Below are 26,403 nucleotides of genomic sequence, written 5' to 3' on the forward strand. Positions count from 1 at the left end.
TCGTCTACAAAACGTGAATTTAATAAATAAAGAACTAATTCTAAAAACACATGTATCATTAGTCATATCTGTGGTATTGTGATTTTGTCGTTCATCAGCTCCAACCTACCAATGCATGCATTTTGACAGTAATCCCTGTATGCGTATGGGGTTTCCGTAAGAACAAACAGAAGAATTTTTGAAAAAAAATCTCAGGAGTTAGCGAGGGATTTCCCGGCAACATTTTCTCAGGAATTTCTGGAAGAAGAATTTTTGGTGGATTTTCGACATCATTTTATGAAAAAAAAATCGCCGAAGAGTTTCCGCACAAACTCGCGGAGACATTTTTCAGCAAAAATTGGATAATTTAGGCAGCAATACCCAGACAGCTTCTCGCCGAAATTTTCGGAATTGTTTTTGCCGATAGAATTTTCACCGGAATGGTAGAATTCCTGTAAAAACTCCCGGAGAAATTTCCAGAAGAATTACAGCAGGAACTTACGGAGGAGGAAGCTTATAAATATTAAATAGCTGAAGAGGAGACCAACGGCAAGGTGGTCTCATCCAGCCGTGCCATTCATCGGGAGCTCGGAACATTTTCCATCTATTATATCTATTCTACTACATTTATAATTACCTATAAAATCATTATGTTTGGTTAAGAAGAATGTATTTGCCTATAACCTATTGTTATCATTTCGTGGAATAAATGTCAGCATATTAAGATATACTTTCTCCAGTGATGAATCTATTGCAAAACATTTCGTCGTGCTAGACTAGACGATTAATTCGATTCACGTATTTTACTCAATTCGATAACATTGAACCATGACAAAAAAAAACTAACGAGAGTTTTGAAAACCTCATTTTTTTATTGAGCCTTCCAAACCATTTCCGATTAAACTCCGCTCCATTCGATTGGTCCAACGAAAAAAACCCATACTTCATTGACATAAGACCTCAAAACTAATTGAATTTCATTTTTCTCCTTTCGTTCACAGGTAAGCAAACACCTTGAAGCATCCTATAAAACAATTCACCGTCGCTAGCACCTCTAAGTAGTTTTGGTACACATTTTCCGAACCGGAAGTGTGGGTTTTGTTGGGAGCTTGGCTTCTCTAGACTAACACTCAGCACGGGTACGAGGTATTTATGGTACATATTTTTAAGTTGTTGATTCGACACTCATGTAGAGGCGGATGAATGGAGGTCAACCAAGACTTAATCATCTCACCGGATCGGTCGAAACCCGAATGTATCATTATCGTTCGTCATACAATTGCGTAAAACAGCTTCCGACGGACGGATATCATAGAAACATCCTCACCGCCACCGTGTGTGATATGTAGCGTTCCGAATGAAAGCGAAAGTTTTATTATTTTACATTTTCATGAAAACAAATAAACTGATTCCGCATGCTGGAGGCTATGTGCAAATGTCTTTGGTTGGTTGTGATGAATGGGATCTTTTCTGAGGAATGTGAGCCTTCCAGTTATGCCGACGAACGAGGAGGAGTTGGAATAACATTTTTCTTGCTGCATAAGTCTTTGCTTAAACACGTCTGCGGAGGAAAACGTATTTCGTTTAACTATTTTGAAGCAGGGTAGCTTTAACTATGGAGCTGTGCTCATCAAATGTTTCGCATTTTACAAATTTCATTTTTTTTTTTGGAAAAATATTAAAACCTCTGCGGTTGACCAACCATCAGACGTTGTTGCAGAGGCGTTGTGTGTTCAATTCATCAACCAGTGCACTGTTTTAATATTTCGAGAAAAACATATAAAAGGGACCTGGAATGATAAACGATTCAGCTTCCAGCGCGTCTCTCAAATGTTTGCTTATTTTGGTTCATCTAACTGGTTCTCAGCCACTTCTCATTTTCTAGTAGACTAATCTTAGAAGTGACAGATCGTAAAACTAAAAATTAGGGGAGGAGGTTCGGTTGTGGGCACCGTTCGGTTATGGGCACCCCTATGTATCTTTTGACAGATAAGAGATGCTGTCATTCTGACAACCGTCATTTGTTTGCTATAGAGGCATGATGTTTTATGCTCAATATCAAACCGGATGGGCATCTCTACTTTGAACTAGAAACAAATAATTTTTTTGTACAAGAAAAACAACACGAAAGTTTTTTTGGCCTTTTTCAAAGTGTCATAAATTGAAGTAAGTGTCATAAAAAAAGTAAGTTCTAATGCGTATTTACACAGTAAATTTAATCTATTTTGAACCCCAATGACGATTGCCATCAAAATTTTAGCGCGAAATTTTTTTTCTTCACCTTCCAAAAAGGCTGCGAAATTCGGTTGTGGGCACCTTTATTGGTTCGGTTATGGGCACCCCCATTTTATTGATAAATCATTCAATACCATTTTAGTTGTCCCTTAACTTATTTTTAATAAAGTTTTTATGCAGTTTTTATAATTATTTTGACATAATTGTTCGAAATAATGAGTTTATTGCATATTTTTGTTATTTGGGCATGTCTAGTTATTATACACACGCTTTTTGGAACAAAGCTTTGAAGTTGCATTCACCGGGGAATGCTTTCCCATTGTATGCTATTGAAAATTGGTCGGATCGGACTATGGGATCAAAATTTATGGTCAAAATATTATTTTTCGAAATAAACGAGAAAGGCACTATTGCCGCTAGGGTGATTAATCAAGATTTTTTTGACTGTGATGCATACCATTAAAACGTAAATCAATTGAAAAATTAAACCCATTTACCTAAAGTGCTATTTTAGACCTTTCTTATGTGATTTTTTTCAACATCCTCCTTAATGCACGGAAGGAGGCATCAGCACTGCTAGGTGAATTGATTTGAGTTTTTTAGCGTCTCTTGGCTTTTGGAATGAATAAACTATTCCTTGTCTTTAAATCTGGGTGATTTTCATTCATGCTTCTTTATTTTTAGCTAAGTTTTCAAGGGTGCCCACAACCGAACCACAAAATAAAAATGTCCAAAAATGTCAAATTTTCTAAATTGTCAATACTTTTTTCCAAATCGATGAAATCATACTAATTTCTTTGCTAGTAGTATACGGAATTTCATGGAGAAGTTCTTTCGAGAACTTCTCAGGAAGTTCCTTCGGGAATTCTTCCGGAAATTCCTCCTGGGATTCTTTCGGGAATTCCTCCGGCATTTTCTTCGGGAATTCATCCGGGAATTTCTTCGGGTATTTCTCCAGGAATTTCTTCGGGAATTCCTCCGGGACCTCAGTCGGGAAATCCTCCAGGAGATTCTTCGGGAATTCATCCAAGAAATCCTTCGGAAATTCCTCCAGGAATTTATCGAGGAAGGAAGTTCTTTCGGGAAGTCTTCCGGAAACTCATGCTGGAATTCCTTGGGAAATTCCTCCTCGAGGATTTTTTAAGGAATTCCCAGAAGCATTTCTGGAGGAATTCTCGGATAAATTCCTGGTTTAATTTCCGGAAGAATTCCTGAAGAAATTTCTAGAGGAATTCCTGGAGGAGTTTCCGTTGCTGGAGAAAGTCCTGGAGGAATGCCCGAAGGGTGTCCAGAAGAAATTCTAGGAGGGCTTCCGGAAGGAATTCTTGAAGGAATTCCATGATGAATTCCTGGAGAAATTTCCGGAAGAAGGAATTTTCGGAGGGGTTTCCAAAGGAATATCTAAAGCGACTCTGGATGAATTTTTAAACGAGTTCCTAGAGGAATTCCCGCGAGAAATCGTGAGTAATTCCTCCGGAAATACTTCAGAAAATTCTCCGTAAATTCAAGAATTAAGAGTTTTTGGAGGAATTTCTGGAGGAATACCAAGTAGGGGCCCTCCTTAGCCTAGCGGTAAGATTCGCGGCTATAAAGCAATACCATGTTGCGGGTGGCTGGGTTCGATTCCCGGAACCGGTCTAGGCAATTTTAGGTTTGGCAATGTCCCAATTTTAGGTTTGGCAATGTCCCAGTGAGGGATGTAATGCCAATAAGAAAAAGAAGCAGAAGAAGAAGGAGCGTGTATTAGATAATTAGCAAATAAAATTAGTAAAAAAATCAACGTCGGGTATGTGGGACGAAGGATTGGTTCGACAAAGAGTGCAAACAGATTCTGGAACAGAATGACGCAGTGCTGGCAGTCGCTCTGCAGCAAGTGACCCGACAGAACGTGAAACGCAAAACGCAAAGACTGCGTGCGCCAGCCGAGGTGTATAGGGATGAGGATGGGAGCAACTTATCGTATGGACATATGGTGATCGAAAAGTGGAAGCAGCACTTCGAACAACACTTAAGGTCTGAGGGAATCTCTCTCGCGGTAGAGCGCTATTTTCATACTAAAATATCTATAACTCGGAATTGGGAACGAATTTCGCTTATCCCAACTGACAATCTCTTTGGAATTTATCAAGGAATGTTCCAAGAAAATTTTGTGGACCAACTATTTCCCAAATTTGAATTAAGCTCTAAATACTAAACTATTGTACAACTAAAATTTTCGCTTCTCAGTACCTCTCTCCGATGATTTGACGCATAAAGAAACCGAATTTCGCAAAATCCAAATGACAAAAGTTTTGAAATTTTTCAACGATCATTTTGATGTAAAGAAAAGTATATGTGACCGCAATAAATTTAGCAGGAAGCTCTTTTTACTTCAACCAAGTTTTCCAAATTCCATACAAAAATTGTCATTTTGGGAGAGTAATCAACACCATATTTCTTGTGGCGCACGGCAGGAAAGGAGCGATGAGAGCGATAGAAAGTCCGTCAACTTTGTATGTAGCGTGACACTTGAAAAAAGCGTATTCCCATTTGTAAACACGGAGATACCAAATAAATAAATACCCAAGCAGCACAAGTCAGACAAAAATGGTTACAGCAACTTGATTATGACTGAATCTGGTCACATATAAGTTGCAGTAACATATGTGGAACAAGTGTGCTGCTAGGGTAGAAATCAAATGTAGGAATGGGACAATATAAATAATTGATGGTAAATAAGACAAGAAGATACTCCAGGAATTCCTCCGGAAGTTACTCCAGAAATTCCGTCGGAAGTTCGTACAGGAATTTCTCCAAATTTCCCATAGGAATTCCTCCGGAAGTTCCTCCAGAAATTCCTCCGGAAGTACTTCCAGGAATTCCTCCGGAAGTTCCTCCAAAAGTTCCTCCAGGAATTCCTCAGGAAGTTCTTCCAGGAATTCCTCCGGAAGTTCCTCCAGGAATTCCTCAGGAAGTTCCTCCAGGAATTCCTTAGGAAGTTCCTCCAAGAATTCCTCCGGAAGCTTATCCAGGAATTCCTCTGGAAGTTCCTCCAGGAATTCCTCCGGAAGTTCCTCCAGGAATTCCTCCGGAAGTTCCTCCAGGAAATCCTCCGGAAGTTCCTCCGGGAATTCTTCGGGAAGTTGCTCCAGGAAATCCTCCGGAAGTTCCTACGTGAATTCATTTGGAAGTTCCTCCGGGAATTCCTTAGGAAATTCTTTATTTAGAAACCTACTTTATTTTTTTTCTTTGTCTTATCTATCTTATTTGTCCCATTTATCCTATTTGTCCTATTTGTCTTATTTGTCTTATTTGTCTTATTTATCTTATTTGTCTTATTTGTCTTACTTGTCTTATTTGTCTTATTTGTCTTATTTGTCTTATTTGTCTTGTTTGTCTTATTTATCTGTTTTGTCTTATTTGTCTTATTTGTCTTATTTGTCTTATTTGTCTTATTTGTCTTATTTGTCTTATTTGCCTTATTTACACCAGCACCACTGTTATCACCCAAATACTTTTCAAAGCTTGTGTGAAAACCTTGTACAGAAATCCTCTCACGATATTTTCTAATGTTGTTCTAAAAACGGCTCATGTTTTCATTTTCCAAAACCAGCTGGAGTTTGTTTATTTTGATTTCCTCATTGCGTGATTGGTCGGCACTGTTGCTGTTCTCTCGCCAAACCACTGGATGAGTGATAAATTTCTTCCCCATTGTTGCCAATTCCTTTTGTTCTCCGTTTACGGCAAATTCTCAAGCAATTGTAAACTGCATAATGATGAAATAATTTTGGCGACACTGACAGCGTCATTCTGGCGGGCTGAATTGGGCAATTTTCTCTCTCAGAGAGTGCTACCACGTGCTTTTTTAACGGAAAACCCTTTCCCTCAGACCTTAAATGGTGCTGGGAGTACAGGCAGTGAAGGTCAAGGCAACAGAGGAGCAGTACATCCGATTCTTTTTTTTTACACGGGCGCACCGTTCCGTGTAAAAAAAGTTTTCAGCTCAAATTTTGAAAATCCGTTTAAAAAAAGTTTTATGATTTCTCGACGAATCATGCAAAATAGAGCAACTTTGCAAAAAATTCCATGGGATTTTTTTTACACGGCCGTGTAAAAAATTCCGTATAAAAACAGAATCGGGTGAACTAAGATTTTCATTTTCATTAAGAAAGGTCACGCGTTATTTACATTTTATTCTCTCCCGCTATCAAAGAGAACATAAACAATGAAAGGAATTCCGCCAAATTTTCACGGATTTTTATTTCATGAAAGTGCATTAAACTATTGTAAACACGCTGTTTCTCCTTCAATAGTGTTACTTCTTTCTCGAAAATCAGGAAGAATATCATCATTTTATCGACTAGTTATCAATATTTGCACGCTGCACAGCTTGAACAGAGGGTGAAAATGTTTCTTGGCAGGCTCTGTGCGAAGCGAGGCGACTTCCTTCGGCGAGGTGAAGAGGGATGGAATCGACTTATGGTTTCCTTTGCGACCCGTTGCAGCGAATTGTCGAGAAGTATTTGCTGCTAACGATTGCAGCGACGCCTTACCTAGACGCGACGCGACCTAGCTTCAACAGAGTAGCAAGCACAGGCGAGACGTCATGTGGGAGTGCGAAATGACGAGACTAGAACGGTGCGAAAACAAACAAAACGAATCAGACCGCAAGCGAATGACGCTAACACTCGAATACCTGATCTTAAGAATAGTGCAGTACGGTAGATGCCTTGGACATACTGTGGCATGTTTATAATTTGGAATGATGTTCCATGGAGCTATTCAAAACAGTATGACCAGGACGATGCTCGTGGAGGACCAACGCACACTCGGAGTTTTTGAAAGGAAAGTGCTGCGTACCATCTATGGTGGGTTGTAGATGGCGGACGGTACGTGGAGGAGGCGGATGAACCACGAGTTGCATCAGCTGTTGAGAGAACCATCCATCGTTCACAACGCGAAAATCGGAAGACTGCGGTCGGCCGGGCACGTAGCCAGAATGTCGGACAGTAATCCGATGAAAATGGTTCTCGAGAACGATCCGTCGGGAACAAGAAGGCGAGGTGCACAGCGGGCAAGGTGGATCGATCAGGTGGAGGACGCAGACTCCGCAGACTGTGTGTTTGGCGACGTGCAGCCATCGACCGAGCTTTGTGTACTGCGCAGACCACTCCGGCCTTAGTCTGGTAATAAATAACATAAGAAAATTATTTTGAGCTTTTTAGTGGAATGTTTTCACCTGTCATAAGACGAGTTTAAACAATCCCATTGAATTCCACCACTTAATTGTATCCTGACAGATACGTATTTCGACCTCAACAGTAAGGCCGTCTTCAGTGTCTCGTACTTGACTCGAATCGAGTCAAGTACGAGACACTGAAGACGGCCTTACTGTTGACGTCGAAATACGTATCTGTCAGGATACAATTAAGTGGTGGAATTCAATGGGATTGTTTAAACTCGTCTTATGACAAATAAATAACACTTTGTTGACCATACAGACCTTCAAGTTCAAAACTCCAGAATTGTTGATGTTCTGGAAGTGATGTGGCATGTTTGTTATAGGATAATTATGTTCCATGGAGCTATTCTAACTCGCAAATAAGGCCAATACTCCGGTGATTGCTTTGTTCATCGCTTTGAATTTAAAAAAAAAATCATAAGAAATTTTGGATGGTTTTTCTGAAACAATTTCCGTATGTATTCTTAAAGTAAATTCCGGAGGGCTTTTCCGTAGGAATTCCAAACAAATTTCTAATGCAATTTACAAATTTCTCCCTTCGGTAATTTTCCAATAGAATTTCGGAAAAATGTCTTTAAATAATTTGCAAAGGAATCTCTAGAAACATTTCCGAGGGAATTTCTAAAGGAATGTTTGAAGAAATTTCGCAAGGTATTTCCGAAAATAATTTGGACTTTCCAAGGCTTTCCTAAAGAAATTTCTGAAGGATTTCTTCCATAAACAATTTCTGAAGGTATTCCTAAAACAATTTCCGTAGGTATTCCTGATAGAATTTCCAAAGGATTTTCTAAAACAAATTCGTAAAGGAAATTCTAAACGGAATTTCCAAATTAATTTCTGTAGGAATTTCCAACATTCTTAAATATCTGCAAGAATTTCTTCAGAATAAATTTTAAGAACTCTGCTAGTACTTTCTCAAGAAATCCCTTCGGAAACTCTCGGAAGAAATTTTTGAAATTCCTTCGAAATTTCCAGGAATTTCTTGAAAATTTCCTCCAGGATTTCTTTCGAGAATTATTTTAGGTATTCCTTCAGATTTATTTAGCAATTTTTACAGAAATTCCTTTAGACCTTCGGAGTTTCTATTTGAAATTCCTTCGTAATTTCCTTTGCGCATTTCGGAAATCTCTTCAGAAAAACCTTTAGAATTTCTTTGAGAATTCTTTAGAAATTCCTTAGCTTCCTTTCTTCAGGAAATACTATGAAATTTTCTTTAGAAACTCCTCCAAAAATCCCTTTAGGATTTCCTATTTCATTCTTCCATAATTTTCCCGGTGAATTTTTCAACAAAATTTCCGGAATAGTTCCTGCATGAATTTTGCAAGGAATCTTACATTGGAATTTCTGGAGAATTTTTTTCAAAGCCCTTTCGGGTTTGAGCGAGATGGATCAACTAGGTCCGAGCTCATTGACAGACAAAGAAAAAAAAAACCTTTCGGGAGGTTTTACGAAATATTTTTTGGAGGATTTGCTGAAGAAACTTTAGAAAAAAAAACCTGGAGGCATTTCCAAATGAATTTCAGGAAAAGTTTCCGAAGAACAACCTGAATAGATTCGGGACAAGAATTTCTAAACAAATTTCTGAAGGAATTTCCTAAGGAATTATTAAAAGAATCCTCGGAAGAATTTACAATGGAATTTACAAACAAATTCCTAATGGAACTTTCCTTTTTTCAGATTTTTACAATAATTCCTTCTGAAACATTTGAAGGAATTCTTTCGAGAATTCTGCCAGGAATTTCTCCGGGATGTCCTTCGAAAATTCGTTTTTTAAAAAAAACTAACCTATCGGGAATCCAGCCGATCCATCATCATACTTATTCGGATACTCTAGAGAATTCCTTAGGAATTTACTTAATGAGTTGCTTCGAAAATTTCTTCAGTAATAATTCAGGTGATATTTTATGAATTTATTCAAAAGTTTGTTCGGAAAATCCTCCCCCAGGAAATAGTTTGTCGGGTCACCCAGAAATTCTTTCAGGTATACATTCGAAAATTCCTTCAGGAACTCCATTGTGGATTTCTTCTCTCTCTTGAAGAAATTTATTCAAAAATCAATCGCAAACAAATCTAGACATATCTTAAAAAATTCCCAAAGGAATTCTTTCGAAAGTTTCTTTAAAATTTTGTCTAAGAATTATTTTAGAAACCCTTCCGGAATTTTCTTCAGGAATTCCTTTAGCAATACTTTCTAAAATTCTTCCAGGTATTCCATCGAAAATTCCATACCTTTGGCTGTCGTAATTCCGTAGGATTTTTTATCAGGAGTTTTCGAACGAGTTCCTAAAGGAATTTCCAAAGGAACTCCTGAAGGAAGTTCCGAGATTCTTGAGTTTCTCTGTGAAATCCTCAAAGAATTTCTTCGAAATTTCCTACTGAGATTCTTTCGGCAAATTCTCAGGAAATTGCTTTGTAGATTGATCCAGATTTTTTTTTAAGTACATCAAGATATTCCTTTAAATATTCCTTTAGATAAACCTTAAAAATCCTTAAGGAATACTTGCGTCTTGAGAATTTCTTTAGAAATTCCTTCCGAGATTTCTTAGAAAATTCCTTCGGAAATCCCTTAACGAATTATTTTAAGAATTTTTCCGGAAATTATTTTAGAAATTTCATCGGCAATTGCTTCGAAAATTTGGTCGGAATTTCTTCGAATTTTTTTTCCGAAATACCTTGATTCAGGAAAATCTTCCGAAATTCCCTTAGGAAATTTCTTTATGATTTCTTTTGGAAACGGCTTTAGGAATATCTGCGGAAATTGGTTTAGGAATACCTTCGAACATTTTTTTAAAGAAATTGTTTCAGCTTCTTGAAATTTTCAAAAGAATGTCTTATGGAATCTCCAAAGGAATTGTTGGATTTATCTCCGAAGTAATTTCCAGAGGACCTTTTGGAAAAATCCCTAGACTAAGTGCCGAAAAAATACTTGAAGGAATGTCCAAAGATGGAGAAATTTAATGCCGGAAATGCAGGGGTTCCGTTGTTACTTCCGTTAGCAATTCGTTCTTAAACTTCCAAAGAAATTCCTGAAATTTTGTCTTAGATTTGTGGAAGGGATTTTTTGTGAAAATTCCGGAAGAATTATTGAAAACATTTCCGAGGGAATGGAATTTCCGATGGTATCCAAAGGAATACCTGAAAAAATGTTTGAATTGGATGTTTTTGGTAAAACATTTCAAAAATTTTCTTGAAACCGTTCCAATAAATTAGACGATTACATTGCATTTTATAGACGATAAAATGCAATAAAAATTTCGTAATATTAAAAATTGCCTGACATTTTTTTAATTGATTTATCGCTTGACTGATTACGCCCCCAATTGTAGTTTTTACTACTGACGTCAAATTATAAATGAATCAATTACGCCAAAAATGCTGGTGTCCACCATTACTATAGCTCTGGCGCCGCCAGTCACCAAGATTCCGTAGATAGATTTGTTTACGATACAGTACATTAGGATTTAAGCTTAAGAACAGTTTGGAGTACCGCAGATATTTTGGAAATACTGTGACATGTTCATAATATGGGAGTGATGTCCCTTGAACCTGTCTAACTCAAGAAAATAGCCAAGACCCCGTATAACGGAAAATCAGAACTCAAGTTTAATTTGGTATTGATCGACCGTTGATAATCTAGGGTTACCAAAATTTGTATATAATTGTCATGTAGTTTTGTCTCAAGAAGCTGTTCTAATTTCAATAATCGCCATGTTCAAAATTCAAGAAAGGTGGGAAAGGTTTTGAAGCTCTAGAACATCCTTCTTCTAGTCTTCTTCTCATTTGATTCGAGGACGAGGTCAGCTTCTAAATTTGAGTTTAAAAAATGTCCCTTTTGGTAAATCAAAAAACTCAGTAAAACTCTTGATGGACTGAAAAATGTGTACATCTCATCTTTGTCTTGGTTAGTGTATAAAACCATTTTTTTCGTCCAAGGCTGACTTACTTTACAGCTGACTTCATATTTCATTTCATTTCACCTAGTTCGTTTTCCGGAATGCAACATCAAATTCCATTTCTATTCCAATCCGATCGAATTCACCTTTATTGATTAATTATTTCAAAGCTTCCACAGTAGCTGATGCAGTTTATGGGAGTAACCACAGAGGGCACCTTACAGTCAGCAAGATACAACCCGCAGCATCAACGGCGGTAAATGGAAAGTGTTGATTAATGTCGCAGATTATTCATAGCCCATGGCGGTCCTTCTTTGAATCTACCCGTCGTCGACTGCGCAAGGGTACCTTTAACGTTATTATAAATTGATGTTATACACTTACGACAACTCACACCTCTGGAGTTGGTTCGATCTCTGTGTGATAATCATGTCGCCGTGTTTTGCTTGATTGAATCCGCAGTGCGAGGTTATACAATTATTGCTATTTGTCATGATTTATCGTACTGCAAAGGTAAGTTGTTCGGCGTGTCGCGGTGGTCTCAGAATTAGATTTCCGCTGAGTCTTTGACGTTTCTCTATATTTTTTTTCGTTCTCAAATATCATACCGCTTCGCATGTATCATTCACTGCTTTAATATTCTTGCTAATCGATGTTCATGTAAACCATTTAGAAATTCATTGCGTCTACAGCTTAGTAGATTAATATTAAAATTACAGTATTCGGAAGTAGCTTCTATATGGTAATGGGTAGGTTACAGTTTGGCATTGTTATGAGTTTTATATTTAACCGTTATTTTTTTACCTTTCAATCGTTTTCAGACATGGAAGCAAATTTATTCATGGATGACGAAGGTATGTTGATTTTGCCCTATTTCTATACTTCAATTAATGTTCATATCCGAAAATGCAGGCATTCGCATGTAACCGATGTTCGAAGGCAGTTTTATGTTTTCAACTATTTTCCACACTTCTTGGACTTTTTGATGAGGTTGTGATGTATACGAAAGAAATCTTTGTCATTCAATAATAAACCATTATGCGTTACCGCACCTAATTCGATTGATTTAATAATTGGCCAGTCACTCGGTGGATGCTTGTTGAACAGTAGCGCATGGTAGGTTCCAGTTAATTTTGCCAAAATTTGCCATTCGTTTTTTTATATCGGTAGCTTTCCAATCATTTCAATCGAAGCTAGCGTGCATTCGCATTTTAGGGTCCTCTTACTCCTCTTCACTGTTTATATTATGCAACAAATCGTATATTAATTGTGCAGTTTATCAGATAGATGTAACCAGGCTACATGTATTAATGCGGGATGATGAAACAGTAGCTCGGAGTTGTAGGAAAACTTACTATTTTGATTCCTATTTTAATGCTTACCGGGATTGTGGCGAATATTATTAAAAAAGGCCCTAGCATCAAAACATAAAATATTAAATGGATTCTTCAATCGTTCAAAGGTGGGAACTGGTGGAAACAATATTTTATGGTTAACCTTAACCTTAGCGTACCATACTATTTCTGGGTAAAGTAGCAAGGCATCGAATAGAGAACATAGTCGATTAAAAACTTCTGCGAGGCTGATTCTAGTCTATGCATTTCAAAGGTGCATCAGAAGAAGTTTACATGATTTCATAATAATCCTACAAAGAACGATTTAGCAGCACAATAAAACATTTCCAAGTATACGTGCCAACAGTGGAGGTGTGCCAAATCGCACCACAAGAGAGTTAGCTTGCGTTAGCTGTAGGGAAGCGGCGCCATTTGCGATTGGCCAATTTCAAAGCTAATGGTGATCATTTTGCTCTGTAGGATTTTGCAACCTGCTGATGATGGTGGTTTTGATCCACACGGACTCGCATCGATCGAGCACAGACAGGACGAACCACCACAGACAGTCACTCCCAGCACTGTTATTAGCTCTGTATTACCGTGAGGTATAGATTGGTTGCCACTGCTGTGTCGGTCGATCAGTCGGCACGGCTGTAATATTCGTAATTGTAGCAGCACCGACTGCGCGACGACTGGTGATGCTGCGGCTGCAGCTGTTATATTGTTGGATATGACATAAGTAATTTTTCTGCGAGCCGCTGTGACGTGTCGCAATGCGATCCACAAGTAACATGTTCTCCAAACGGGCTAGATAAATCCAGAAGCGAGGGTCTCTTCAGTTTCCAAGAATGCCAAAGCATTTCAGAAATGGATTCGATCGACTTCAAGTCGCCTAATGACCAAGTTGCTCCCGGTCAATGGTCGGGTGCTCGCCTTGTGCAGCCTAACAATAAATTAAACTTAATTACTATTCCCCTTATCAGGCGATGGAATCGTTGTGTGGATTAAGTGAACTGTTGCTGCTGCTTCTGTAACTATTGCAGCGAACAGGTTTTGTATAAGGTACCCCGGGGCAAGTGAAAATACGGGGTAAGTGGGTACTATGACTGCCGATTAATCGGTGAACGTTTTTAATGGTAACAATGTTCTAGAAATATGAAGCAGAATTATCAACGAATTCGCCTGACACGAAAAAAATTGGAATTAAAACCCTTTGCGGCACCATACTAATGGTATTGTTTAATCATGACTTTAAACTACCGGCAAAATCTTTTACTTTTATTTTAATTCAATGGATTTCCAACAAAATAGTCGTTTCTAAATTCATCATTGATGTGGAAAGTGAACATTTTGAGCAATTAAATAATTGTGTGACATCAAAAACTATTTAAAAGTTTTGATTAAAGCCAAAATCTGCCATTTTCACTTTCCCTTGATTTTTAACATACATGGGGCAAGTGGGACATATTTGAACAACATTTTCGATAGAGCCATTTTACCTGTTTTTAGATTGTTGTCTAGTGAAAAATAACTTCGACACTCATATATCATATGGATCTGAATCAAATGCAGTTGATATCGTTGGTTTAGTTGTTAAGAAGTAGTGTACAGTTGATTTACCAAATGTGTATTTTACTTTCTGAAAATTATCTCCCTCATGGAAAAGAGCAATGGTTATAACTATGCAAAATTTTCCGTTTACAGTGCAAACAATCTATTTATTCTACAATAGATCAACAGGTTTTGTCTTGTGTTTTGTTATTTTTAAACTTCGCATCAGATTAACAGATTTTCAGATAAATAAAGTGCTTAAGACATAAATTGGCCATTTCGTTCTATTACAAATTTACAACAACGCTTGAATAAAAACGTTCCTTTTGAAGTTCTAATTTATGTAATAATTTATGTTAAACAGAGAAACATTCATTCGAAAAGTGAACAAAGATTTGCTTATCTCTTCCATCTAGCACATTTGGTTAGAAAGTAAGCTAATGTAAAACCAGACAACAGACAATTTAACAGTAATCTGGCTGATGTCTTGTTTTTATATCTGCTAACATTGTAATTCCTTTCTTTTGCCAAAAACAAAAGTCTGACAAGCAATAAAACTCCATCCATGATCTGAAATACTACGACTCAGAAATTACATGAACATTATATCTACATTCTTTAAATTAGCTTCGTTCGACAGTATAGAGCAGAATAGGTCCCACTTGCCCCGTTTGAAGGGGTAAGTGGGTCCCACAGGTAAATTTATTTATGTCACTACCCAATATTTTTGTAACTGAATAAATGGCTTACAACACGTCTACACTTCACCAACGGAAGCATATAATGATGTATCCGTGGTTAATGTCCTGAAATACCTTGTTTTCTAAGGCTGCGTTAACGATTTTGCTGAACTAGCGTTTTTTTAGGTCCCACTTGCCCCGGGGTACCTTATGTCCCTTTTTGCAGTAGGTACGAGCCTTGATTTGAAAGCAAACTCGAATGCTGTTGCTTTGTCCACTAGAAGTACGATTCACAAAAGAGAAACTAATTGTAGCCGATATGCGATGCACTTATTTACGAACATAACTAACTGATTGTCTCGTGACTCTAAGTGGTAATGGCTGAACAATATAGTTTGTATTTTGGAAAATTAAGTGGCTGCAATAGTTATATAATTTAGCTCTAATAAATGCATGTTGTAAACATTTGTTTCGAAATTTGAAGAAATCTCGCGTGATTTTTGAAAACGTCGTAAGTCCAAAAGAGAGGTTCTCTTTGTTTACTTTCTCTTTCGATTGTTACGAAGCCATACTAACATTCACATCGGATTTTTTAACAGAGATCTGAAGAGAATTGCTTTGTCTAGCGTGTTGAGGTGAAAACATTGCAATAAATGCAAAACTAGTTAAGAAAATTATTTTGAGCTTTTTAGTGGAATGTCTTCACTTGTCATAAGACGAGTTTGTACAATCCCATTGAATTCCACCACTTAATTGTATCTTGGGATTGTACAAACTCGTCTTATGACAAGTGCAAAACTAGCTTAGATATTAGTGAGAAAGAGCGTAATGAAAGAGAGTCTCCCATTTACACACAACGTTTTCAAAAATCACGCGAAAAATGTTCCTTATTATCTTATTAAATACTAGTCGACAGTACTGCAATTTCTCACTTTCAATTAAAGATGTCACGCGATGTTTACATATCTGCCCCAAAGCTGTGGCACCACCAACGAGCTGGGAACCGGCTTCATAGTGATGGGCAAGATGCGCCGACGCGTGGTCGGGTGGCAATCAATTGACGCAAGGATATCCAAGCTGAGGACTCATAGCATCATCAACGTGCACTGTCCACACGAAGGGCGACTCGACGAGAGAAAGAAACGTTCTATGCAGAGCTGGAGCAGACATACGATGGATGCCCACTTCGGGACGTCAAAATCGTCATCGGTGACATGAACGCTCGGGTAGGAAGGGAGGAAATGTACAGTCGCCGGCCCCTATTTGGTTCTCTGTTGAATATTGTTTCAGCTATTATTTCTTTCGACATTCGTACTAAGTGACCAGCCCACTGAAGTCTGCCGTATTTTATACGATTCACAATATTTTCTTCTATGTATATTTGATACAGATCATGATTCATTCGTCTGCGCCACACACCATTTTCTAGTATCCCTCCGAGTATTGTACGCAGCACTTTTCGCTCGAAAACCCCGAAAGCTCTCCGGTCCGCCTCTTTTAACGTCCATGATCTATGTCCGTAAAAGGCAACTGGTAGAATCAGAGTTTTATATAGAGCAAACTTCGTTTCCGTCTGCATGTTGTCCCGAAACTGGTTACATAATCCGTGAAAGGCCTATTCGCAGCAGCAATACGTCTTTTCACTTCACGGGACACGTCATTGTCACATGTCACAACCCTTCCAAGGTAAACAAATTCTTCAACAACTTCAAACACATCCCAGCAAGCACTACCTCAGCACCAACACCACTAGGTCTTCCTCTATCTCTACCTGCCACCATGTACTTTGTCTTTGTAGAGTTAATGGTTAAGCCTATCCTCGCCGTCTCCCTCTTCAGTGGGACAAAAGTGGAGGCTTCTGCTCTGCGATCGATTCCAATGAGGTCGATGTCGTCCGCAAAGCCCAGGAGCATACAGGATGGACAGGATGCAAATTATCCTAACAGATTTTGACAGTTTGCTTCTACAGAGCAAAAACAAACAATAATTGATTGAATCAGTAGCTCTGTGGGCATAACAACTCAGCAGGCTATAACTGATGTAGATTCTGAGAATACTGGGAGTCATCTCATGTACAAAAATGACTTTAACCTTCATGAATGCTTTTTCCAAGGTTTTTTGTGGTCTTCCAACTCACCAGATTTAAATTGAATTTATCATTAAATATGGTCCATCTTGATAACAACAGGCAGCAAAACACCGAATATATCATTGAGACATTTCAAATCATGTCAAAATCGTCAAAAATGTCTTCTAAGTGTCTGTATAACAACATGCGGCCATCGACACGGTCGATGGCGTTTAACTCATGATACAGGGGTCATTTTGAAATGAACAAATGAAGCTTGGTTCATGTAATCTTATTATAATAACATGCATGCAATCCTATCAATAGGAGATTTGTGCCTCGCACTTCACAGCCGGTCGCATCATTTACCTGATGGGAGAGATAGGATTATGGGAGGGGCAGGGTAAAAGGAAATTAGTATGATACAAAACAAAACATATAAGAAATGATTTATTTCATACAAAGACCCCAACTGAGATGCACGTATGAATCTTCTTCTTCAGTGGCTCTACATTCCAACTGGTACTTAGCCTGCTTTTCAACTTAGTATTCTATTAGCATTTCCTCAGTTATTAATTGAAAGCTCTTCTATGCCCGCCATTTCATGAGTATGTATCTTGTGCGGCAAGTACAATGGATACACTATGGCCAGGGAGTCGAGAATGTTTCCAACCCGAAAACATCATAGACCGGACCGAGAATCGATCTCGCCATTTCCGGATTGGCACTCCAACGCATTTGCTCGCAAGGCTACTGGAGACCTGCGCGTATGAATACTTACTGTTATAAATTAAATTCTGCACCCCCGAAGGGATACTGAAAACGAATTAGAATGTAAAATAGTTGAGCCTTGTAAGACGACATATTAGACGTTTGAAGTTAAGAAGTTCTAGCGAATCTTTTCTAAAGAACCCGAGCAAAAACTTTTTGGAACCCATAGTTTACTGAAAAAATTTGCAGTTTAAGGAAATTTAACGAGTCATTACTCATACTAAAAAAGAACGATCGATATCCATTTTCAGTAGGTTTGACTCTCCGAACTCTCCACAAGTTCGCCAAAATTTTGGGAGTATGGAAAATCAATCTATTCAGAACATCGTTCTGATTAAGATCTTCATTTGCATTCCAAGGAATGCTCAAACAGATGCTGCTTAGATGAAGATCAAATGGTTCTATCAAAAACATAAAACCACTCGGAGCCTTCTCATTCATTACCAGCAGACTTTGGTTCAATTAAAGTTAATAGCTTATGTTCCGGGTATTAAACCAACCGACTTGGAAACTCAGATATGATTATGTACATTAGAGTAGAGTAGGGCAAGAGTACGCACTTAGTTTTCAATCGAACATGGTGACCTTATGAAACAAGCTTCTGCATATGAAATCAATGTCGACGATTCGTATACTCTTCCTTTATGTTACCCAGTGGAAAAAAATAATGGATATAATTAAATTCGTCTTGGCAGAACCCTTATTGCAAGACACCTCAAAAACGCGCATTGGGTGGGGTAAGAGTACGCACTTTTCCAATCATGTGTTTTAAGTATTTATTAACACAAAAAGGATCTAATAACATTTAATTGATGTTTACTGAAAGTATATTGTGGAATGTTTAAAGATTACGTAACTCTGAAAGAGGGAGGTGGTCCTAGAATTGTGAACTTTCTTTCATACGAAAAAAACATTGTGTTTTTTTAAATAAATAAAGTAAAAATATAACAGGTTTCATGTGACGTAAACAAAATAATTTTTCTTGAAGAAAGTCCACTAATTATGTAACGCAAAATTTAGCCATTTCATCACCCCTCCTCCCTATCTTACAATTTTTGTATGAATCCTCTAAAAATTGCATGGATCGTCATACATCTCGCAAAACCCCATGATCGCCCACCCTACCCTCAGCTAGGCGTTGCGTAATTTATGGATGGTGCTTTTGATAAAATGAAATAATCATTTAGATGAAATTGTGTTTTTAGACTATGTTTAGATGTGATACAATACCCAAAACAATTTCATAATTTCGCTTCAGCACTTTGTTCGTTACGTCGCTTCTAACACCAAATGACTTCAGGTTATCCTTAGAAGGAGAATTTGATTAATAATTTTCGATTTCTATCTCTTTTTTCATTATTGTGGATCTTTATGCTTCGGAAGTAGTCTAATTTCGGCCGAATATACGAGTTTGACATAAGAACTTGAAGATTCATATGCGTACTCTTGCCCCACACGTTCCTGCGTACTTTTACCCCACAGCCCCAAAATTTATGCAGTTAATGGTTTCTACCTCTTGGAAAACCAACACAACCCATGTTCTGCACCATAAAGTACTCTATACAATAGGTTATCAAAAGGGTATAACTTTCACCTGATTGAACGTTTATATGGTAATGGAATACTAGTTGCGGAAACACAATAATTTTTAGCAAAATGACCAAAAAATTATCTTACTTCATATCTCCCTTGCTGTTTATTCAAATCGTTTACAATTACACATGACAATAATTGGTCAGAATACCTGTCAAACTGATGCAGTGCTGCTAATTTATCTTTTTTAATAACTTCAAAAAATCGAAAACGTACTTTTACCCCACGCGCACTCTTGCCCCACTCTACTCTATGTGAAAGATTATGATTTGAAAAATGTATTGCAGGTAACAACTTTCCCTTCGGTGGAACCCGAACCCACGGCCCCCAGTACGCTAGACTAATACTTTAACCAACTAAGCTACGAAGGACCTCCCTCGGGCTTTGCCACTTAGCGACTGGTTATTAAGTGGTTTAATATAGAAGTATCTCTATAATGAAGAGCGTACTAGTGGTTTCTAGTAACTCGTTTACCATACTACGGTATAAATATTGCATCTTTTTGCATCCCATATGAATGCAGAAGCCAAAATGAGAACCATTATGCCATGTTCTTTCATGTAAAAAAGAAATTGGAAGTGTGCTCTCAACTAATATTGACCCATCTCTAGTAGTTAATGGCAAGGCAACAAGCATCACAATTAGAGAGGAAATGTCTGCTTTATCTACTGAGCTATTACGAAAAATGCGTGAATGCCAGGAGTCATTCAAAATAAAGTATGTCTGGCCTGCTAGAGGAGGTGGCATATTGGTTAAAAAAGACGATAACTCTAAGCCAGACTTGATTAGAACTAGGGAGGATTTCAAAATTATAGTTAATCGATATAATGAATCCTCTAACGAACCCTGTGTCTAAAACGCAAGGAAAATGATCAAAGCTAATGATATTACATTTTTTTTTAACTTGTTCGTCAAGGTCTCTGTGCTCTCAATTAAATGTAAAAATGTATCAAACGTTAAATTATTTCCATAATCATATCGATGATTTTAATATGTCTTGTGGGAGAATATGTCCGAAAAAATTGCGTGTTCTACAATGGAATGTACGGGGTATTAATGATCTACATAAATTTGATAATATTTTAATGTCGATGGATCATTTAGCTGTGCCGATTGACGTCCTCATCATTGGAGAAACCTGGATTAAAGCTGGAAACACTGCGCTATATAAAATTAAAGGCTACACTAGTATATTCTCAAGTAGAGAAAGCTCATTTGGAGGATTAGCTATGTATATCAGAGATAATATTGAATATAAACTTATTGAGAACGTGTGCACTGAAGGTTTTCATCATATAAATGTAGAATTGATGTCGCATGGTGAGGTCTCAGATGTCCATGGTGTATATCGTCCTCCATCTTACGAGTTCAATAAATTCCATGATTGCTTGGAAAGTTGGCTCAATAAGAGCAGTAGTAAAAACCCCTGTTTAATCTTTGGTGATATGAATGTTCCAGTAAATATGACTAATAATAACGTTGTCCTAAAATACAAATATCTGTTAGAGTCCTATGGTTTTATTTGCACAAATACATTCGTTACGAGACCGTCTAGCTCAAATATTCTAGATCATACTGTATGTAAAATGGGTGATTCTCACCGGCTAAGTAACCACACAATATTTAACGACTTGAGTGATCACTGTTTGATTCTTTCAGAATTTAATATGAAAGTTGGCACAAACCGGATTGTTTTAACCAAAAGAATAATAAATCATGAAAAATTAAATCTTGAATTCAAAACTTATGTTGATAATGTTGGACTCGTCCAGGATGCCAACAACTGCTTGGAAAACATTATATCCAAATACAATTCATTACTCGAGGATTGCACAAAAATAGTTAAAAAGTCTGTGAATGTTAAAGAAAAACAATGTCCGTGGATGACTTTAGATTTGTGGACGTTGATAAAAATCAAAAACAATTGTTTAAAAAGATGTCGTCGAAATCCCAATAACATTCGCTCAGCGGAACAACTAAACTACGTTTCTAAGAAGCTAGATTCTGCCAAAAAAATAGCTAAAAAGAATTATTTTGAAAGATTATTAGACAACACATCGCATTCTAAAATTTGGAAAAATATCAACGCTTTATTAGGTAAATCGGAAAATAAACAAAAAATAATATTGGAAGTTAATGGTTACCACATAAATGACAGCAAACAAATATGTGAAGCTTTCAACGAACATTTCTCTACAGTAGGTGCAAAATTGGCAGAAAATATCACTCCGGTAAACATGAGCCCGGTAGAGCACATTGCACCCATGGCAAATTCGATTTTTCTGCAACCTTCATCCATAAATGAAGTGGTATTATTAATTAACGAGTTAAAAATAGGTAAAAGCCCAGGACCTGATAATATTCCAGCTAAAATATTGAAAAATAATGTGGTATCATTTTCGCGTATTCTATCCGAATCATTTAATAATATGATTCAAACTGGTATTTACCCAGATTGTCTCAAAACATCTAAAGTAATTCCAATTTTCAAGTCTGGAGATTCTACAAAAACAGATAATTATCGTCCTATATCGACCTTATCTGTTTTCACCAAAATATTGGAAAAAATGTTGGTCAATCGCTTCATTAGTTTTTTTGACCGTTATAATTTGATTTATTGTCAGCAATACGGATTTCGAAGCGGTAGCAGTACAACTATTGCCATCACAGAGCTAGTTGACAACTTATTGGATGAAACGGATTCGAAGAGGTATGTTGGAGCCTTATTCTTAGATCTGAAGAAAGCCTTTGATACTCTGAATCATAACATTTTACTACAAAAACTAGAATATTATGGAATCAGAGGAATCGCAAACAATATTATTCGAAGTTACTTGGAGCATAGAAAACAGTTTGTCTCTTATAAAGAAAAGAGAAGTTCTTTGAGGCCTATTCACACTGGCGTGCCCCAAGGGAGTAATATTGGGCCTCCTTTTCCTTATGTACATCAACGATATAAACAAAATAGGACTCACAGGAACTCCAAAATTATTTGCTGACGATACTGCCATATTCTACCCATATACTAACCCAGAATCCATCATTTCAAGCATGGCCGAAGACTTGGACATCCTGCAGCGTTATTTTTGTAACAATTTGCTCTCATTAAACTTGGAAAAAACCAGATATATGATTTTCCGATCGCCAAGAAGAAGACCTCCAATAGTTCGTAACTTAATGATGGGCAGTCACACAATAGAAAAAGTTGATTCTTTCAAGTACCTTGGCATTCATTTAGATTGTACCTTATCTTGGGATCAGCACATCAAGAAAATCGCTGGGAAAGTTTCATCAATGTGCGGAATTATGAAACGAATCAGTAGCTTTGTGTCTCGAAAAGCTCTACTGATGTTCTATTTTGCTCATATACATTCACATTTGAATTATTTGATTATAGTGTGGGGAAGAGCATGTAAATCAAAACTGAAGAAACTTCAAACCTTACAGAACCGTTGCATAAAAATTATTTTTAACTTGCCTTTACTATATCCAACATCACAGATATACTCAGATTTTCCACATAAAATATTGCCATTACAAGGAATGTGTGAAGAACAAACATTACTTATGATTCATAATATTTTACATAATCCCAGAATTATCCATAATTTAACTATAAATTTAACGCCACGTTTGCATAATACAAGACAAATTAATCATCTATCTAGATCTCGCGTGTTTTCTAGCTTTGGTCAGAAACGGTTCACTTTTGTCGGCCCAGCAAAATATAACAATTTACCTAGAAGTCTACAAATAATATCTAATCGTTTAGAATTTAAATCCAACATAAAATCTTTTTTGAAAAGTCAAATAACACAATTATTAATTTGATTTATGTCATAATTCTTTTATGTTATCTGTTTCATGTGTATGTAACCGCCATAAAGAAATTAAATTAAATTTAAAAAAATAGTCACTTTTTTCTAATAATTATATACGTTTGCTTATTATGCCTACACTTCGTGCTTCTTTAAAAGGATGCTCAATCCACTAGAAGTACCTAATTTGTATTTATAGTATTTCATCTCACATTTTTTTTCTATTAAATTTTTAAATTATTCTCAGCCAATTTTCAAGTTTTTCTTTTTTATTTTTCGTGTTGCTGTGGCTGAGAATTGAGTGTCCACTACCAGAATGGTCATTTTGAGCATTTTGGTGTGGGGGAGAGAGAAGGGTCACTCAAAAAAAAAAAAAAATAAAAAAAAAAAAAAAAACATAAATTCCTTGTAAAGCAATCACTAGCACAGGTGTACTGTTGTGTTGTAGGTTTTCAACTTACCCATACCGGATAAAATCAAAATATTTAAATCCGAAATACAGATTCTAATGTCGGGAGTTACTGAACAGGTACTCATCACCCCTAAAACAAAATAAACCATAGGAGCGGACATCAACACAGGCACTAGGAAGCTAATCATAATTTCTTCTTTAAATGCCGGTCAGATTGTTTCACATTCACTTCACCCGCATGCACCGTGACACTACCCGATTAGAAGGTCATATCAAAATCATATCATACTATGTTATTATGTTATACTAATTTTTTATAACAAAATTTGTTAGAAACATGGTGCAGGATGTTGTTAAAATTTACTAAACTAAACTAAATTTCTATCAAAAACTGCACTACTAGAAAAAAAAAAACTATCAAATTTTGTTACAATTTTATCATAAAAATAACATATTCTGTTAGAAATATATAACAGAATCAGATACAAAATATATTGTTTCTGTGCAGTTGGAATTTTTACAGGTCGTGATAGGTCTCCACATTGTGATCAACAATCATATTTTTTTTTGTTTTTGTCTGAGAACATGAAATTAACAACATAATAAATAAGGCAACCTTCTCAAATTATATCAGCGTTGTGATACCTATGGCTGAAAGACTTTGCTACATCTATTTCAATTGCCTACTATTGGGCAATTCGGTGTTAAGCATTTTTCAAATCATATTATGATATAATCCTGTTACAACATTTGAAAGATAATGGCTACTGAGAACAAAATTGTATCAAAATAAGTTATAAATATCACTATATGTTAAAATTGTGTTCAATTTTTGTTATGCTCTTCTAGTCGGGTACACATCACATTTTAAACTGCAAATCTTGCAGTAATTGCGTCTGCAATCCGAATGCTTGATTTCGAGCCATCAAGTTCTGCACAAATCAGTCTAATCAGTTTCGCCGGAAAACCATGTTCAGACATTATCTGACACAGCTCATTTCTTTTCACTGAATCGTTCGCTGCTTTGAAATCAATGAACAGATAGTGAGTCTGCAAGTTGTACTACCGGAATTCATCAAGGATCATCCGCAGGCTAAACATCTGATCCGCCGTTGATCGGCCCTCACGAAAATCTGCCTGGTATTCCCCGATGAAGTACTCCTCAAACGGTCTCAGTCTGTTAAACAGGATACGCGACAGGATTTTGTACGCCGAGTTCAGAAGGGTGATCCCTCTGTAATTGGCACACTCTAGTCTGTGCCCTTTCTCATTATTATTGTTATTTATTTATTTCCGACACTTCACCAGTCCTCTGGCATTCATATCATAGTAAGCATTACCTTAAGTTAGTTTTACAAATTTCAAATTTCGTTAAACAATTTACATTCTGTTACAAAATTTATAACGGTACATTTCTTTTCTGTGCTGTTACCCCCTTTCTTATAGATTGGGCATATGAGGCCATCCAACCTGCCGGCAGGCTGGTTCTTCATCCTCCCATATTTTTGGATAATGTGGTGGATTGACTGATCTAGCTGCTCACATCCGTGTTTGAGAAGCTAGACTGGGATCTAGTCCTTCCCAGCGGCTTTACTGTTTTTCAGCTCTTTTAGAGTCTTCTTTACCTCGTCCACCATTGGTGGTTCCACAGCTTGACCGTCGCCGACTATGTCCATCCTGCTCCTTGATACGACTTTATTTTCACCGTTCAACAAATCTTCGAAGTGCTTCTTCCACCTGGCTGCCACCATAGTCTTGTCTGCCAGCAAATTCCCCTCTCGGTCATTGTACATCGTTCATGGCGGGCACTGGCGCAGTCTTATACCGCGCGCAAACCTCCGCATATCGTTTCTATCCACGTTCTGTTGGAACGGGTACGAGCCACAAGCATTCGACTCCTTGAAGCATTTTTCTCGTCCGTCTTTCGCTGGCACTTCTCACCATTTTGTTGACGTCGCTGTGCGGTGCCTAACACTTCCTGCGCTGTTGTAATCACTTCGTGGATATTTTTGGTACTGTTCAGCAACTCTTTCAACTGACAAGCGTTGGATATTGAAAGGAATCGTTTTGTTGTTTTGTGAATTCGTGACGCTGATAACCCAAGTAACCAAAAGTTCCTTTAAGAGTACGTTTTTCGCTTAAGCAGCTCAGTGAAGCTATTAAGCGAAACACGTACTCTTAAAGGGACTTTTGGTTACTTGGGAAGTCGCGCACGAATTTTTGCAACTACAAAGTGATCCGAGTCAATGTTCGGACCTCTGAAGGACCTTACATCTACAACATCCGAGGAATGTCGTCCGTCGATCAACACGTGGTCTATCTGTGAGCAAGTGTTTCCACTCGGATGTTGACAGGTGTGTTTGCGGATATTCTTACGTGCGAAGTAGATACTGGTGATTGTCATCCTTCTAGCAGCATCAAAGGTTACAAGTCGCAGACCATTAACCTTGGTAACGGAATGAAGGATTTTCGTACCAATGACAGCGCGAAAGAAACTTTTTCTTCCGATCTGCGCGTTTGCATCCCCGATGACAATCTTTACATCGTGTGTTGGGCACTCTCCGTAGGCCTTATCAAGGGTCTCATAGAACTCATTCTTCACGTCATCAGATTTATCGTTCGTTGGGGCATATATGCTGATCAGGCTATAGTTGAAGAACTTGCCCTTCATTCAACATGCTTCATTGCTTCCCGATCATGCTTCATGCTTCCGGATAACATGCTTCATTGCTTCCCGATCACCATGAAGCCAACTCCTCGTTCTGCTCTATCACCGCCGCTATAGCCGGCCGGAATTTACGTTCTCTAGTTCTGGGCCACCATATTTCCTGGATTGGCCACACTCACG

The 26,403-nt window shown here is 37.5% G+C and overlaps 1 protein-coding gene across 4 annotated transcripts in view; it reads left to right on the plus strand.

The window, feature by feature from the left end:
• Positions 1-26,403, plus strand: part of LOC134227627 (capping protein inhibiting regulator of actin dynamics) — a 477,592-nt gene that overhangs the window by 139,132 nt on the left and 312,057 nt on the right. For 2 of the 4 annotated variants that reach the window (XM_062709251.1, XM_062709254.1), the window contains exon 2: positions 12,150-12,182. The exons of the other annotated variants lie outside the window; for them this stretch is intronic. In XM_062709251.1, coding sequence (XP_062565235.1) covers positions 12,150-12,182 — 33 coding nt within the window. The remainder of the gene's footprint in view (positions 1-12,149; positions 12,183-26,403) is intronic. 4 annotated transcript variants of the gene reach the window in all.

The sequence above is a fragment of the Armigeres subalbatus genome, chromosome 3 (genome assembly GCF_024139115.2).
Source record: "Armigeres subalbatus isolate Guangzhou_Male chromosome 3, GZ_Asu_2, whole genome shotgun sequence".
Lineage (NCBI taxonomy): Eukaryota > Metazoa > Arthropoda > Insecta > Diptera > Culicidae > Armigeres > Armigeres subalbatus.